The sequence below is a fragment of the Neovison vison genome, chromosome 10 (genome assembly GCF_020171115.1).
Source record: "Neovison vison isolate M4711 chromosome 10, ASM_NN_V1, whole genome shotgun sequence".
In the NCBI taxonomy this organism is placed as follows: Eukaryota; Metazoa; Chordata; class Mammalia; order Carnivora; family Mustelidae; genus Neogale; species Neogale vison.
This window is the reverse complement of record NC_058100.1, coordinates 63,074,693-63,091,633: the sequence shown is the minus strand read 5'-3', so window position 1 is coordinate 63,091,633 and position 16,941 is coordinate 63,074,693. Positions and strand designations below refer to the sequence as shown.

Here is a 16,941-nt window from a genome sequence, read left to right as displayed (position 1 = left end):
TAACTCTCTAGCTTTCCTGATGGATTGATTTCATCATAGACATGGAAAAAAAACGAATCAGGTGCCCCTGTAAGAATAGGAAGGTGGCTGAATCACAGACCTGTACCCCCGAAACAAATAATACATTTTATGTTAATTTAAAAAAATAGGGCTGAGGGAAGGCTCTGAAGTTAGACTTGGTGGGTATGAAGCTAAGCTCTGCTGCTTACCAGCTATGTGACCTGGGGCAAGTTTCTTGACCTTTCTGGGCTTTGGTTTTCTTTTGTGTTAAATGAGGATACCAGAAGTACCAACCTTGAGAAGTTGTTATAAAGATTAAATGGGATGATACTTGTAAAGTGCTTGCTTAGCATAGGTAGCCTATAAATAGCGCTTATAGTACAGCTGTTACTAAAGTATAAGAAAACTAAGTGGAGGAAAATTTCAGTTTAGGACATTGAGGAACTGGTAATTGGTAGAAGAGACAATGGTGATGCTGGTACCCAACGATTATTAGCTCAGTGCTGAGAATGTGGTTTTGAAAGTCCTCTGCTGCATGTGGGTATGTGGTTATAGCTCATTCAGCACTGGAAATATCAAGACCAAGGAGTAGAAAACATTTAAAATGGAAGTGTTGGAATCCATTTGTAGCATGCATCAAAAATAAAGATACATTTGAAGTGATATTGGAAATTGCCGGGGGAAAGCATCTAACAGAAGTTATGTTTATGCACATTTTTGGCTTTGGCATAGTGAGCTGTGCTTCTCTGCCAAGATTAAGGAACAGGATTTCTGTCTGTGAAAGAGTGGGAGCTGGGGAGTTGGATTCTGGTTTTTGCGCCATCACTGGCTTCTCTGTGCGTTTGGGCAGATCACTGCCTTTCCCTGAGCAGGATTCTGATTCCTGAAAAAGAGCTAACCGTTAGCCCTCCTGGTGAGGAGTAGAGTAGATGATGTCTTCAAAGCAGGTGGAGTGTTAAATTACAAAGTAAATGCAAATGTATGTTTCTTCAGTATAGAGAAAACTCTGTTAGCTGAGGAATTCTTGCCATTTTGTAGCTAGGATTTTATTCTGTGGGCCTCTGGAGTTCTGTAAGCCCCAGAGAAGTGCTTTTTTGAAATACCTAGCCTCATGGGCTCTTACTCCAATATACAGGTGAAATTCCTTGTTGCTCTGGTTTGACTTCTCTTCCTTTGATCCCAGAGAAACGTGCTATGATTTCCTTCCAACACCTGATATTAAATCTACTTTCTCTCTTTGTCTTCATTTGCCTCAAATAGTCTCCTCTTATCAATAATATTTGGCTTTGAGATACTGTGATCTTACAGCTTTGGAGTTGCTGTTGTATGTTCTTTGTTTTCTTCTTTTTCAATCCTGTTCCTGGACTGGTTTCACATCAGTATGACTTAATTGTGCTTTATTTGTGTTGCTTCGTTCTAGAACTTTCTCTCTGCTTCCTCCCGAATTGCTGCTCTCCTTTCCTGCAGACAACCACACTGTCAAAGGGCTTCTTCCTGAAGCTTCACTCAAATAGCTAAATGTACAGGCTCATACACCTGAGTTTTCTTCAGCAAATCAAATGCAAACTTGCAATTCTTTATCTTTTTTTTAATTTGATGCAGATAAGGATTTATTACAGTCAGTACTTTTTTGTATTTTGAAGTTCTCCATTATATAAAAGATTCAAAATATAAAAAATAAAGAGAAAACAGATAATTAGGATATAATTTTATCAATAAAATTTTTAAAAAAAATTTCTTTTCAGCATAACAGAATTCATTGTTTTTGTACCACACCCAGTGCTCCATGCAATACGTGCCCTCCTTAATACCCTCCACCTGACTCCCCCAACCTCCCACCCCCCACCCCTTCAAAACCTTCAGATTGTTTTTCAGAGTCCATAGTCTCTCATGGCTCACCTCCCCTTCCAATTTCCCCCAAATCCCTTCTCCTCTCCATCTCCCCTTGTCCTCCCATGTTATTTGTTATGCTCCACAAATAAGTGAAACCCTATGATACTTGACTCTCTGCTTGACTTATTTCGCTCAGCATATTCTCTTCCAGTCCCATCCATGTTGCTACAAAAGTTGGGTATTCGTCCTTTCTGATGGAGGCATAATAATCCATAGTGCATATGGACCACATCTTCCTTATCCATTTGTCTGTTGAAGGGTATCTTGGTTCTTTCCACAGTTTGGCGACCGTGGCCATTACTGCTATAAACATTGGGGTACAGATGGCCCTTCTTTTCACTACATCTGTATCTTTGGGGGTAAATACCCAGTAGTGCAATTGCAGGGTCATAGGGAAGCTCTATTTTTAATTTCTTGAGGAATCTCCACACTGTTCTCCAAAGTGGCTGCACCAACTTGCATTCCGACCAACAGTGTAAGAGGGTTCCCCTCTCTCCACATCTTCTCTAACACACGTTGTTTCCTGTCTTGCTAATTTTGGCCATTCTAACTGGTGTAAGGTGGTATCTCAATGTGGTTTTAACTTGAATCCCCCTGATGGCTAGTGATGATGAACATTTTTTTCATGTGTCTGGTAGCCATTTGTATGTCTTCTTTGGATAAGTGTCTGTTCATATCTTCTGCCCATTTTTTGATATGATTACCTGTTTTGTGTGTGTTGAGTTTGAGAAGTTCTTTATAGATCCTGGATATCAGTCTTTTGTATGTACTGTCATTTGTGAATATCTTCTCTCATTCCGTGGGTTGCCTCTTTGTTTTTTTGACTGTTTCCTTTGCTGTGCAGAAGGTTTTGATCTTGATGAAGTCCCAAAAGTTCATTTTCGCTTTTGTTTCCTTTGCCTTTGGAGACGTATCTTGAAAGAAGTTGCTGTGGCTGATATGGAAGAGGTTACTGCCTGTGTTCTCCTCTAGGATTCTGATGGATTCCTGCCTCACGTTGAGGTCTTTTATCCATTTCGAGTTTATCTTTGTGGACAGTGTAAGAGAATGGTCGAGCTTCATTCTTCTACATATAGCTGTCCAATTTTCCCAGCACCATTTATTGAAGAGACTGTCTTTTTTCCATTGGATATTTTTTCCTGCTTTGTTGAAGATTATTTGCCCATAGAGTTGAGGGTCCATATCTGGGCTCTCTACTCTGTTCCACTGGTCTGTGTGTCTCTTTTTATGCCAGTACCATGCTGTCATGGTGATCACAGCTTTGTAGTAAAGCTTGAAATCAGGTAATGTGATACTGCCAGTTTTATTTTTGTTTTTCAACATTTCCTTAGAAATTCGGGGTCTCTTCTGATTCCATACAAATTTTAGGCTTATTTGCTCCAGCTCTTTGAAAAATACCAGTGGAATTTTGATCGGAAGGGCATTTAAAGTATAGATTGCTCTTGGCAGTATAGACATTTTAACAATGTTTATTCTTCTGATCCAAGAGCATGGAATGGTCTTCCATCTTTTTGTGTCTTCTTCAATTTCTTTCATGAGTGTTCTGTTGTTCTTCAAGTACAGATTCTTTACCTCTTTGATTAGGTTTATTCCCAGGTATCTTATGGTTCTTGGTGCTATAGTAAATGGAATCAATTCTCTAATTTCCCTTTCTTCTCCCCTCCCCCCTGTCTAATTTCCCTTTCTGTATTTTCATTGTTAGTGTATAAGAAAGCCACTGATTTCTGTACATTGACTTTGTATCCTGCCACATTACTGAATAGCTGTATGAGTTCTAGTAGTTTGGGGGTGGAATCTTTTGGCTTTTCCATATAAAGAATCATGTCATCTGCGGCAATTCTTTATCTTTAAGACCCTCTGCCACATGGCTCCCGCTCTCCCTTCACCTCCATTATCTATGTTTGTACTTCTTCACATTGGTACTTCACTGACCAGTATTCCCACGAAGGTGGCAGAGTTTCTGGGCCCCATCCCTTTCCCATCACACATCCTGGCCTCTCTCCTAGCTCTCACATGTCAGTGGCACAGCCTCAGTTCCGTAGAATAATCGGGTTGGCATTTACTCAAACTCAGGCTATGCTGCTCTGCTATCAGTTAGCTTTTCCTATAGAAGTAATTTACAGATGGTGATTAGTTTCTAGGCTGTCTCACAGATAGATACCCACGAAGCTGATAATGCTATTGCAGGACAGGATCTGTAGTTGAACAACAGAAAAGAAGCATTACTTATATGTTTGAGTAAGGACCTCTTTGATTTCATCATGATAGCCTATCCCTAAAGAAGAGCATGCTTACTTGAGTCCTCACCCTTTCCCCCTCCTGGCAATCAATAAAGCTTCATTGTGAGTTGCACAAAAAAAAAAAAAAAAAAAAAAAAGAAGAGCGTGCTTGTTTAGAGAACGAGAAATGGAAACTTGAGAACTTTCTGAGTGTATTTAGGAACGTTTTGGGTTTGGATATTTAAAAGTTCTAGTTATAGGGGGGCGCCTGGGTGGCTCAGTGGGTTAAGCCACTGCCTTCGGCTCAGGTCATGATCTCAGGGTCCTGGGATCGAGTCCCGCATCGGGCTCTCTGCTCGGCAGGGAGCCTGCTTCCTCCTCTCTCTCTCTCTCTCTGCCTGCCTCTCCGTCTACTTGTGATCTCTATCAAATAAATAAATAAAATCTTAAAAAAAAAAAAGTTCTAGTTATATTCCCCAATGTCCAACTTGCCTTTTCTTTGATACTGTTGGGTTGTTAAATTCTTTAAACATATCTGCTCTGATTTGCTTTCTAAGGGCACAGCTGAAATTAATACAGAAGAAAACACTAAGGAGAGGAATTTTCTTGAGATAGGTGGGCAAGAGCTGGAAAGAGAGGTATAGGGAAGAAGGACTTGTTAAGAAGGACGTGCGTGTGTGTGTGTGTGGTGGTGTTGGAGGCTTTTTGGTCTAGTCTTCACATTTTATTTATTTTTAAAGATTTTATTTATTTGATAGAGCACAAGTGGAGGCAACAGCAAGGGGGGAGAGAGAGAGAGATACAGACTCCCTTTTGAGCAGGGTGCCTGATGTACAGCTTGATCCCAGGACTCCGGGATAATTCCCAGGACCCTGGGATAATGACCTGAGCTAAAGGCAGATACTTAACTGACTGAACCACTCAGGTGCCCCAGTCAGCCCCGCTACTTTGTTGCTTGTAACGATGTATCTTTGTGTAGGTGTCTGCAAAACATACACAGTATAGCTAAGAGCTCCAGAAAGGGAAATGTTTTAACACTGAAGTTTTTCATTCCCCACAGTTCATTAATGCAAAGGAATTGTCCTAGAAGAGACTGTCCCTGGAAAGCTTCAAAACAACAGGGCTTCCAGAACTTTAATCTCTAAGATTATGTTCACATTTCAGTAGCATTTTTAGGGGTTCAGACTTTGCTAATCACATATTCTTAATGGAGGTGAGGAGGCCATCCAATGTAGTACCAACATCCTTTGAAAACGCAGAGGCTAAAGGTAACTTCCCACTAAAGGGAAGACTACCATATTCCCACAAAATTCTACAAAGAGATTCTAAGGTATTCTAGGTATTTAAAATGCCTAGAATTTTAAATGTCAGGTATTTAGATTTTAGATGCCAGGTATTTAAAATTAAGTTTGAGTAGAAATGTTTAAAGCTAGAAATGGTTCTGAAAAATAGCAAGGGGACCTGAGAAGACATTGTTGAGGGTTTGCGAGTGTTTGGGGTTGAAAGCATAAGTGCCTGCTTCTGGATCCCTGAGGTGGCCGGAGGCCAAACTGCCTGAGCAACTTTTAGGTCATTGCCAGTTGGTACTCTGGGTGGAGGACCGCTGACTCTGACCTCCTATTTTCTGAAAGCGAAAGTTTATCTTTTTCTGCTCTCTCTTAGCTTGAAGAAAGAAGTTTGTTCATGGTAGATTATGAGCCAGGCTGTAGAGACAAGTGACTTTTTAAACTGGCATTAATGGGGCTGGATGTGGCTGAGGGGAAGCATGGAGTCTCAGTGGGCCCAGGACCTGGGTTTGAGCGCTGGGTCAGTTATTTCTCACTGTGTGGTCTTATTCTGCTTCACATTTTTCATCTGTAAAGTGCCTGTCTCTCTTGCTTCACCTTGTTCATTAGGGTGATCATCCCATAAAATGAGATGTGTGAATTCTGATTCTTGGCATTACTGTCTCACATGAGAAATGCTTGCTTGGGGCTTAAAATTTTGCTCCTTATTTGGCATCCATTGTGAGACATATTTGAGAGGCTTCACTAAAGCACTGAGAGCCATTTAACTAACTCTTTGTTACTTGGGAGCCGATCATTTAATCTGTAGAATTTTAGGACTTCCTATCACCTGTTCTAATACTCAGGATATAGACATGGCTGCCGTTAAGAGAGAGACTGAAACAATCTGCAAGTGCATTTCTCTTTCATGTAATAGTCCAGACATACATGGTCTGGGGCGTTTTGGGGGTGGGGTGGTACCTGGAGTCAGGAACTGAGGCTCCTCGGTCTTGTTTTCCCACATGGCTCTCACCTCTTGGCCCAAGGTGGCTGTTTCAGCTCTGGCCAGCAGGAAGGAAATGACCACAGCCTTGCAGCCAGAACTATTCAAATGCCCACCCTTGGCTACACTATATTCTTGAGCTTAGCATCCATGCATTCAGATAAAAATTACATCATGTCTATGAAGGGAGACTAAATATTGTGGGGTGGGCAGCTAGCAGAGTCCGCCACAGCTGCTGGGGATCACATGATTCACTTCCCTTTAAGAAGTTTACGTAAGATGGAAGATGGCAGCTTTCATTCACCCATTCATGTAAACAGCTGTGGAATGACCTACGAAGGGGAGAACAACTTGCCTTAGAACAGGTTTGGAGAGGATCTGTACTTATTTAAGATTTTTTTTTTTAAAGATTTCATTTATTTATTTGAGAGAGAGAGACAGTGAGAGAGAGCACGAGCGAGGAGAAGGTCAGAGAGCGAAGCAGACTCCCCATGGAGCCGGGAGCCCGATGTGGGACTCAATCCCGGGACTCCAGGATCACGCCCTGAGCCGAAGGCAGTCGTCCAACCAACTGAGCCACCCAGGCGTCCCTGTACTTATTTAAGATTTGAAGCCATTTATTGTTCATGGAGCACTAGTCCCCTCTCGCTACATTCTACACCCTGCGTTGGGTACTGGGGATGCAGAGATCAGGGTCCATGTTCTCCAATGGTCCATCCCACAGGGGGAGCCAGTCCTGTCTGGCCAGGAGCACATGACTGTCTGGTGTGCATTCTGATGGGAGGCAGATTGGGGGCTGTGGGAGCTCCTAGGGAAGACCTGCCCACCCCGAGGAAGGCAGGGCGTGTGTGTGTGTGCGTGTGTGTGTGCGCGCGCGCGCGCATACACATTTTGGATGCAGGATGCATAAGGCAGAAGGAAGTATAACTGGGGCTCTGTCTCTATTACTTTAAACAGTGATGGATCCCTTAGACAGCAAGTGAACTGATATGATGCCATTCCCTAGTGTCGTGTCTATGGCTTAACATTGTTATTTCTGTTTCTCTTCCTAGAAACTCTCAGTGTGTCTGCCTGGACGCTTCGTCACAAGGAACTATGCTGCCCCGATGGGAACTGTCTTTTTACCTGTTGGCTTCACTAGGCTTCCACTTATATTCTTTCTATGAAGTTTACAAAGCTTCCAGAGGTAAGGTTCCAACTTTCGTTGGAACTATCTAGAAAGGAAGGGGGAAAGGAAGTACTCAGAGGTAGAAGACTCTGGAAGATTGTCTAGTGGGCTTGGGATAACTTGGACCCTTGGGATGACTTTGCTTTCCCCTCTCTGGGGTGCTTGGAGTTTATGATCTGAGTCAACACGATTTTCTACCCCAATCCCGGGTCTTGAATGGGATCCTGTAAGAGGAGGGAGGGTTTGATTCAATGGCTACTGAAGGCTGTGGAGGTGACCTGCAGTAACCTCTTCATCTCCCTTCCATCATCATTGCTCTCAGAAATGTGCAGACAGCTCATGGTGTGGGAGGCCCAGACTCCTTTTGCCCTTTTGTTCTGCTGTGTTTAGTGCTTTGTATGCTTGTTGAAGAAGAATCATCATCAAATCCACATCCCAGCGCATAGGAAAGGGGATGGGAATCCTCCTGTCCTTTAACGTGCTGAGGAGAGCTCAGCACGTTACCCTTGTCACTTCTGCTCACCCCCAACTGGCCAGTGCCAGGTCTTATGGACACAGCTGGGAGGCTGGAAAACATCATCTTTAGCTTGGTGGCCACGCACCTCTCAGACTTCCCATGCTGTGGGAGAATGGGAGAAAGAAATGAGGAGGGATCATGACGGTCTTTTCTGTAGTCAGGCTATGAGAACTCTGGGCTTTTTCACAAGATACAACCAGAGCCAGCTTAATAGAGGAGACATCAGAAGCTCTGTGGAAAGAGACGAGTTTGCAGGCAAAGGGACAAAGCCTTAGCGTGTTAGGAAGCATAGCATTGTTTGGCAACAACAAACCACTCAGTGGGACCAGGGTAGAGTGTGAGGGGACAGCGGTAGAAGTTGAGCTTAGATTAAAAAAGCAGGGAGGGGTGCCTGGGTGGCTCAGTGGGTTAAAGCCTCTGCCTTCAGCTCAGGTCGTGATCCCAGGGTCCTGGGATCGAGCCCCGCACCGGGCTCTCTGCTCAGCGGGGAGCCTGCCTACCCCCCTCTCTCTCCCTGCCTCTCTGCCTACTTGTGATCTCTGTCTGTCAAATAAATAAATAAAATCTTTAAAAAAAAAAAAAGCAGGGAAAGGCTGTGAAAAACATTGCATGTATTGTGAGGAGTTTGATAGGAGAGTATGCTGAAAAGTCACTTCCGATGGTAAAAGTGCTTTGGGAAGCACAGTTGAGAGTCCTCTACTCTGAACACCTGCCTTCTTATGTCTCACTGGGCCTGATTTGGATATGCATCCCCAGGGTGGACTTTCCTCCCAGCTGGCAGATGTCCCACTCAAAGCCATGGGCTTGGTTGCAGAGACAGACCATCGACAGTAGATGAGGACTGATCTTTTGTCCCAGCTGGCCAAGTAGTTGCACTCCCCTGCTGGAGCCTCTGAGCTCCCAGGGCTCATGTATGGGAGCTAATCCTGCTCTATGTCAGGTACCATATTAGATGCTACATATACTTTGTCTCATTCGGTCTTTAGAACAGCCCTATGAGATGGTCTGTTACTTTGAAGATAGGCTTGGCAGCAGAAACACAACCTCCAACATAACTGTTCAAAGGCTGGTATGATGTCCAGACAGCATCAAAGAGCCTGGCTCCTTCTACCATGTCCCTCTGTTTTCTTCATCATGTGGCTTCACTGCGTGATGTAAGGTCACTGCTTCAGCTCCAGCTGTCATGTTTCCCTTTCTCCCAGAAGGAAGGATGGAAGGGGTGGGGAGGGAAGGGAGGGGGGAGGGGAGGGGAGGAGAGACCTTCTTCTTTCCTGAATATGACTTGAAAGTTGCTTACATCATGTCCATTGACATACCATTTGCTAAAAGCCAGTCCTGTAGTCACATCAGCTGTGAGCGGAGCAAGTAAATGTAATCTTTGGTTGGAAGCCCAGTTATCCAGCTAAATTCAAGAGTTCTATTATAGAAGAGGAAAGAATGGCAGCTCATCAGTAGTCTTTTCCATGAGTGGATGTCAGTATTCCAGATTTTTGCCATTCTAGTAGTACATGTGTAGTAGTATCTCATTGTTTTAACTTGCATTTCCCTGATGATGTGATGTAGAGCATCTTCATATGCTCATTGCCATATAGATCTAATCTTCCCTGGTGAGGTATTTGTTCAGGTCTTTTGCCCATTTTTTAATTGGGTTGTTTATTTTCTTATTCTTGAGCTTTAGTAGTTCCTTGTATATTTTGGATAATAGGATTTTTGTAAATATTTTATTCCAGCCTCTGGCTTGTCACCTATTCTCTTGAGAGTGTCTTTTGCAGAAAAGATGTTTTAAATTTTGGTTAAGTCCAGTTTACCAGTTGTTTCTTTAATACATTGTGTCTTGGGTATCTGAAAGGTACCTCCTAGAGCCAGGGTCATCTAGATTTTCTCTTACATTCTCTTCTGGGAATTCAGTAGTATTCCATTTTATATTTAGATCTGTAATATCCATTTTCAGTTAATTTTTGTGATAGGTGTAAAGACTGCATATAGATTCATTTTTTTAAAAATGTGGATGTCCAGGTCCAGCATTTGTTGAAAGACTATCTTTCCTGTGTTGTACTGCCTTTGTTCCTTTGTCAAAGGTGAGTTTACTGAAATTATGCGGGTCCTTTTCTGGGCTTTCTAATCTGTTCCATTCATCTGTTTGTCTATTCTTTCTCCAGTGCCACAGTCTCTTGAATACCAAGGCTTTATAATAAGTCTTGAAATTGAGTGATATCAGTCCTCTGACTTTATTCTTGGCTATTCTGGGTGTTTTGCCTTTCCATATAAACTTTAGAATCATTTTGTCAATGTCCACAAGGGAACTTGGTAGCATTGAATCTATAAACGAAGTTGAGTAGAACTGACATCTTAACAATATTGAGCCTTCCTATCCATGAACATGTAATATCTCTCAAATTTTTTGTTTTGTTTTGTTTTAGTTTTCATCAGTTTTCTAGTTCTCCTAATACATGACTTGTATTAGATTTATTCCTAAGTATTTCACTTTTGGGGGTGCTAATGTAAATGGTATTGTGTTCTTAATTGTAAATTTCACTTGTTCATTGCTGATCTGTAGAAAAGGAATCGAATTTGCATATAAATCTTGTATCCTGCTACCTTGCTATAATCACTGACTGGTTCCAGGAGTGTTTTTGTAGATTCTTTGGATTTTCTACATAGGTATTTGTATTATCTGCATATAAAGACAATTGCTTTTCTCCCTTTCCATTTAGTATACTTCTTTTTTTTTTAAGATTTTATTTATTTATTTGACCAAAGATAGAGCCAGAGAGCACAAGCTGAGGGGAATGGCAGAGGGAAAGGGAGCTTCATCCCAGGGCACTGGGATCATGACCTGAACCGAAGGCAAATACCCAGCTGACTGAGCTGTCTAGGAACCCTCCATTCTATATACCTTTCATTTCATTTTCTTACTGCACTAACTAGGACTCCCATTATGATATTGAAAAGGAGGGGTGAGAGGGGACACTTTTGCCATTTTTCTGATCTTAGTAGGAAAGCTTTCTGACCATTCTGTTGTTCTGATGTTCACTGTAGGTTTCTTAATCCAATTGAGAAAGTTCCCTTCTGTTTCTAGTTTGCTGAGAGTGTTTAATTGTAAATGAGTGTTGGATTTTGTCAAATGCTTTTGTGCCTCTATTGATAAGACCATGTGGTTTTTTTATGTGTGTGTGTGTGTGTGTGTGTGTGTTTGTTTGTTTTTTTGTTTTTGCTTGTTGATGTTATGGATTACACTAACTCATTTTTGTGAGTCTTTGTCCTTTGAACAAACCTCTCCTGGGCTCAGCAGGGCAGGTCTTCTGCTCTGTGTGGTGTTAGCTGGGACTACAGTCATCGGGTGCCTCACTCATGTGGCTGGCCAAGACCTCAGTGGGGAGTTGTCACCTAGTGTGCAGAGGTTCTCTCTGGATGACTCTCCACATGGCTTATATTTCTCATAGCAGGACAGCTGGGTTCAAGAAGGGGTATTGCAAGTGCACAAAAGCAGAAGCTACAGATCTCTTAAAGTTCAGCCTGGGACGTTGTACAGTTCACTTCTGTCTCATTTATTGGTGAAAGCAAATCATAGCTCCAGTCCAGATTCAGGGGGAGCAGTCTAGCCTTTTTATGGCCGGAGCAGCATGCCTGTGAGTGGAATTTATGGCCGCCATCCTAGGAGTCTTTCACAATGGATGTTGTACTTTTTCACCCAGATGAGGATACAGAGATTGAAAGAATTTAAGGTCCCACATCTAGTAAGTTCTAATGGAACTGGGTTTAAACTCAGAGGTGTCCAACTCGAGACCCAGCATCTTGTTCTATTCTGCCACTTGTATTTATTGATAATTACTAAAGCACCTCACTTTAAAAGGGGAGGCCCTTTTGTCTATTCTACAATAAAATTTTTAAAATTTTATCCAAGAATTGGGATAAAATGTTTCCTTTCTGTGTCACGCTGGCTGCTGGGATGGGGGTGGGAGGGGATCCTTCTGTGGATAGTAGGAAGCTTTTCTGCACCTCAGCTGATCCAGAGGCTGTCATGCTGTTGGACTTATTAGTGACCACTCCCTAGCCCGAAGCTTCTTTCATCCTCTGTTTTTCCTTTAAATGTCAGTGCCAAAGTGTTTCTCAGGTTGCTCCAAGAAATGTCTTCTTTCTCTAATACTTTTGCCAGTTCAGCTCATGGAAGCTGGATCCCCCTGTCTTGCCAAAGTGTGTTTAATGGTGCAATGTTAAGTCTTCTTGGCTCCATGTCTTACTGTCTAATTCCGGAAAAAGTGCTACTTAGCCGCATGATAGAAGTAGGTCACTGGGAAAACTGTCTCTTCTGTAAACTTTTTTTGGGATGTTTGTATTTGGAGCAAATAGAGTGTCTAGAACATATTACAGGCTCAAAACCTACCTGTTCAGTGAAATGCCACCAGCGGGCATCTGCACGGCTGCTTTCTCTGGGCGCAGAGCAGGCGTCTTGTTCACTGCTCTCTGTCTGGGGAGGCAGGGCTGTTGGGCCATGTGGGACAGCAGTCTAACTTGAATGGCCTTCATCCAATGGAATCTTTTGCTAAATTCACAGCAGGGACTGAACAGAACACCCTTTCTTCCTTCCGACTCTACCAGGTGTAGAACATGTCTAAGTCATATGGAAATACTTGGCTTGAGGTGGTGGTGATCTGCTATGCTTGGGGACTGCTCCCCTGAGCTCTGCAGCGTGGTGGCTAATCTGGACCTGCTGGGTCAAGGTGACGCCCTTGTGGTTCGGTAGATGTAGAGACACTTTTATGTTCCTCTGCGTACACTGAACCTGAGGAAAGATGAGATCTGCCGTGCTGTAACCTTGAAAGAATTAATGCTCCCACCTAAAAAAAGCCCATATATTGTGTTCATATCAGTTTGATGCAATTTTTGAAAGGAAAAGAGTCGGATTGTCATCAGTGAAAACCTGAGTGATTAGCGGTCACCTGGGAAAGCAGCTGGGAGGGGAAGTCTTAGGCTACTGTTTCAATTATTTGTTGATTTATATTCAAGTTTATTTCATTTTGTACCTATTTTGACATTTTGTAGCTTTCCAGGGTTCTATGAATTTATGTAGGTTTTCCATTTGATTGGTATATTGTGGTTCATAATACTCGTATTTAAGTTTTTTTTGTTTCTGTAGTTTTGTTTTCTTCTTACTGTGTATTTTGTTTTACATTGTCTCTGTCCTTCCCTTCCTCCTCTTTTTTTGCTTTGATCAGTTGTGTCAGAGAGCTTAGCAATCTTTCCAGATTGTGGCTTTGTTCAGTTTCTCAGTTGTTTCCTTTTGTTCTCTAATTTCTGCTCTTATTATTTCTTATCGTTTCTTTGGATTTGCTCTGTTCCTTTTCATTCCAGCTGTATGAGTTGAATGTGTAGCGCACTTATTTTGTAAGGAATCTATTTGTATTGTTGTGTCATACCTGAGAGCTTTTCTCAGAAGGATTTTCAGAAGAATGATTTCTAGAAGAGGAATTGCAGAGTAAAACTACATGAATATTTTTAAGGTGTTTGATAGACTTCCCCAGACTGTTCTCCAGGAAGGTTGTGTCAGTAGTACTTCTTCTTGGGGTGCCTGGGTGGCTCAGTCGGTTAGGCATCTGCCTTTGGCTCAGGTCATGATCCTGGGGTTGGGAGCTCTCTTTTCTGAGAATATCAGTGGATTTCTCAATCAATTCGTACCTCATTACTGCACTGTTTTAATTAAAAATGCCTTATAGGGCACCTGGGTGGCTCAGTTGGTTAAGCAACTGCCTCAGCTCAGGTGATGATTCTGGAGTGCCAGGATCAAGTCCCATATCAGGCTCCCTGCTCAGCGGGGAGTCTGCTTCTTCCTCTGACCACCTCCTCCGTGCTCTCTCTCTCTCAAATAAATAAATAAATAAATAGATAATAAATAAATATTGCTTTTTTTTTTAAGATTTTATTTATTTATTTGAGAGAAAATGAGTGAGAGAGAGCATGAGAGAGGAGAAGGTCAGAGGGAGAAGCGGACTTCCCAAGGATCCAGGAGCCCCATGTGGGACGAGATCCTGGAAGTCCGGAATCATGACCTGAGCTGGAGGACAGTCGTTCAACCAACCGAGCCACGCAGGCGCCCGCTATTCTTTTTTTTTTTTTATTATTAATTAATTTATTTTTTATTAACATATAATGTATTCACTTAGCTATTTTTACTGGTTTATTCTTCTATATACATATACGAAATTGTTCTGAAAAAAATCTCATTGCGTTTTAATTAGAATTCTAGGAACCCTAGAAATTTGTAAATAATTAGTATTCTTATTATAGTTTTCCATCCACAGATAATGGTATTTTTTTCTTTATTCATTCAGGGTCTTCTGTTATTTCCCTTAGTAAAGGTTGCTGGTCTTCTTCATAACAAGTCCTGTTAAAATTCCTATTCAGATCATTTGAGTCTTTTTTTTTCCCTTTTATGATTGGGAAATTTTCCAGTTATATTTCCTATAATTTGTAGCTGATTATCTCTGATCTAAAGGTATTTATTTTGGTTTATGTATGTTAAATTCCAACAATTTATTGAATTCTCTTAATGTTCCATTTATTTATTTTTGATTTTCCTAATTTTTGTGTTTAGATAATATCTGCAGATCACGCTAATGGTTTTGCTTCATCTATTATTGCTTAGCTGGGACTTGTAGAACAATACAGTAGTTGGGAAAGAATGCTATTTTTTTTTTAAGGTTTTTAATTAATTTATTTATTTTACAAAGATCACAAGTAGTCAGAGAGGCAGGCAGAGAGAGAGGAGGAAGCAGGCTCCCTGCTGAGCAGAGAGCCCGATGTAGGGCTCGATCCCAGGACCCCGAGATCATGACCTGAGCTGAAGGCAGAGGCTTAACCACTGAGCCACCCAGTTGCCCTAAGAATGCTATTTTTATTTTAATTCTAATTTTTTAAAAGATTTTAATTATTTATTTGATAGAGATCACAGGTAGTAGAGAGGCAGGCAGAGAGAGAGGAGGAAGCAGGCTCCCTGCTGAGCAGAGAGCCCGATGTGGGGCCCGATCCCAGGACCTGAGATCATGACCCGAGCCGAAGGCAGAGGCTTTAACCCACTGAGCCACCCAGGTGCCCCTTTAATTCTAATTTTAATGGAATTTCTCATATTGTTTTTACCATTACTGAAAAGTTGAATAAACTTTGCCTTTTTCTTTTTTTTAATTTTTAATTATGATAAGGAATCTGGCTAGCTCCCTTTAACTAAATTTTTAAAATCAGCAGTGAATGTTGAATTCATTTTTAAAGCACCTATTCAGATGATTGCAAAGTTTTTCCCTTTCAAGTTGTTGACATATTTTTTTATTTTAAAGATTTATTTATTTGACAGACAGAAATCACAAGTAGGCAGAGAGGCAGGCACAGAGAGAGGGGGAGGCAGGCTCCCTGCCAAGCAGAGAACCCGATTTGGGGCTTGATCCCAGGACCCTGGGATCATGACCTGAGCTGAAAGCAGAGGCTTTAACCCACTGAGCCACCCAGGTGCCCATCAAGTTGTTGACATATTTTAAAGTTATACATTTTCCAGTATGGCTTATATGGATTCCTACAACAAACCTATGACTATGGTATTTTTAAATAAACTGCTTGTTTCTAAGGTTTTTATAAATTATTAATTTCTAAGTGAGATTCATTGGCCTGTAGTTTTATTTTTTGTTTCATCAGATTTTAACATCAGCATTAACTTTATAAAATGAATTTTTTGTGTGTGCTATGGAACTGTGTAAATAGTGCACAAGATGTGAGCTTCTAAGTTTGATATTCATTTGTAAGTTTGTCTGGTCTAGGCATGGAGTGTTTGGAAATAGATTCACTGAAAACGTCAGTACCTTTTAGTTATTTCAGGTAATATTTATATTTTCTTTCTTTTTTTTTTTAAAGATTTTATTTATTTGACAGACAGAGATCACAAGTAGGCAGAGAGGCAGGCAGAGAGAGAGAGAGGAGGAAGCAGGTTCCCTGCTGAGCAGAGAGCCCAACGTGGGGCTCGATCCCAGGACCCTGGGATCATGACCTGAGCTGAAGGCAGAGGCTTTAACCCACTGAGCCACCCAGGCGCCCCTATATTTAGATTTTCTTAAGTCAGTTTGAGATATAGATATATAAATTTTTTTTTCAGATTTTATTTTTATGGAATTTCTACACCCAATGTGGGGGCTCGAACTCACAACCCTGAGATCAAGAGCTGTGTGAGGCAGCCACCCGCCCCTACATTTTTCCTCTGCAGTGAAATTTTCAAATGTATGAACATCCAGTTGTAGATCATATAATGTTTTGAATCACCCATGTCTCATTTTTTCTGTTTTAGGGAATTTACTAAAGGTTTTGTCTACTTAGTGGATTTCTTCTCTTTTTCAAAAAAAACAAAAAAACCAAAAAAACCCAGCAATCACTTGGGTTTATTTATAAATTCTACTTTTTTTTTTTTTTTTATGACAATTACTCTCCATTGAACAGTAGACCATGCTAGATTCTTTTGGCTTTTCCAGAGCCCAGGTTCAAGTTTTATGCCCTGGCTCTCTTCCTGAAAACTTGCATACTGGGGACATTTTTATAAACAGAGTGGTATTTTTCCACAAATTTGCATTTCCATTTCACAGACCCTTTATTTTTATTTTTAAAAATCTTGAGTGAGCAGAGTTAAATGTTTCTCTAAATAAACTCTGTAGCACAGGGAAGCCCCGATATTGAAGCAACTACAAACAAATGATTTATTTGAATTGCTATGTCCAAGTTCTGTGTTTATATAGTAGGTGTTCTGAAAGTGGAATACAATTGTAGTTGAACATTTTCACCTTCTACCTTCTGTTTGTTCCTAAACGCCCCTGTTGTTGTCACTTACCATTAGTCTTTGTTTATAA

The 16,941-nt window shown here is 41.4% G+C and overlaps 1 protein-coding gene across 2 annotated transcripts in view; it reads left to right on the top strand.

The window, feature by feature from the left end:
- Positions 1–16,941, top strand: part of HHAT (hedgehog acyltransferase) — a 346,612-nt gene that overhangs the window by 24,191 nt on the left and 305,480 nt on the right. For both annotated transcript variants that reach the window (XM_044267471.1, XM_044267470.1), the window contains exon 2: positions 7,433–7,566. In XM_044267471.1, coding sequence (XP_044123406.1) covers positions 7,476–7,566 — 91 coding nt within the window. In that variant the 5' untranslated portion in view covers positions 7,433–7,475. The remainder of the gene's footprint in view (positions 1–7,432; positions 7,567–16,941) is intronic.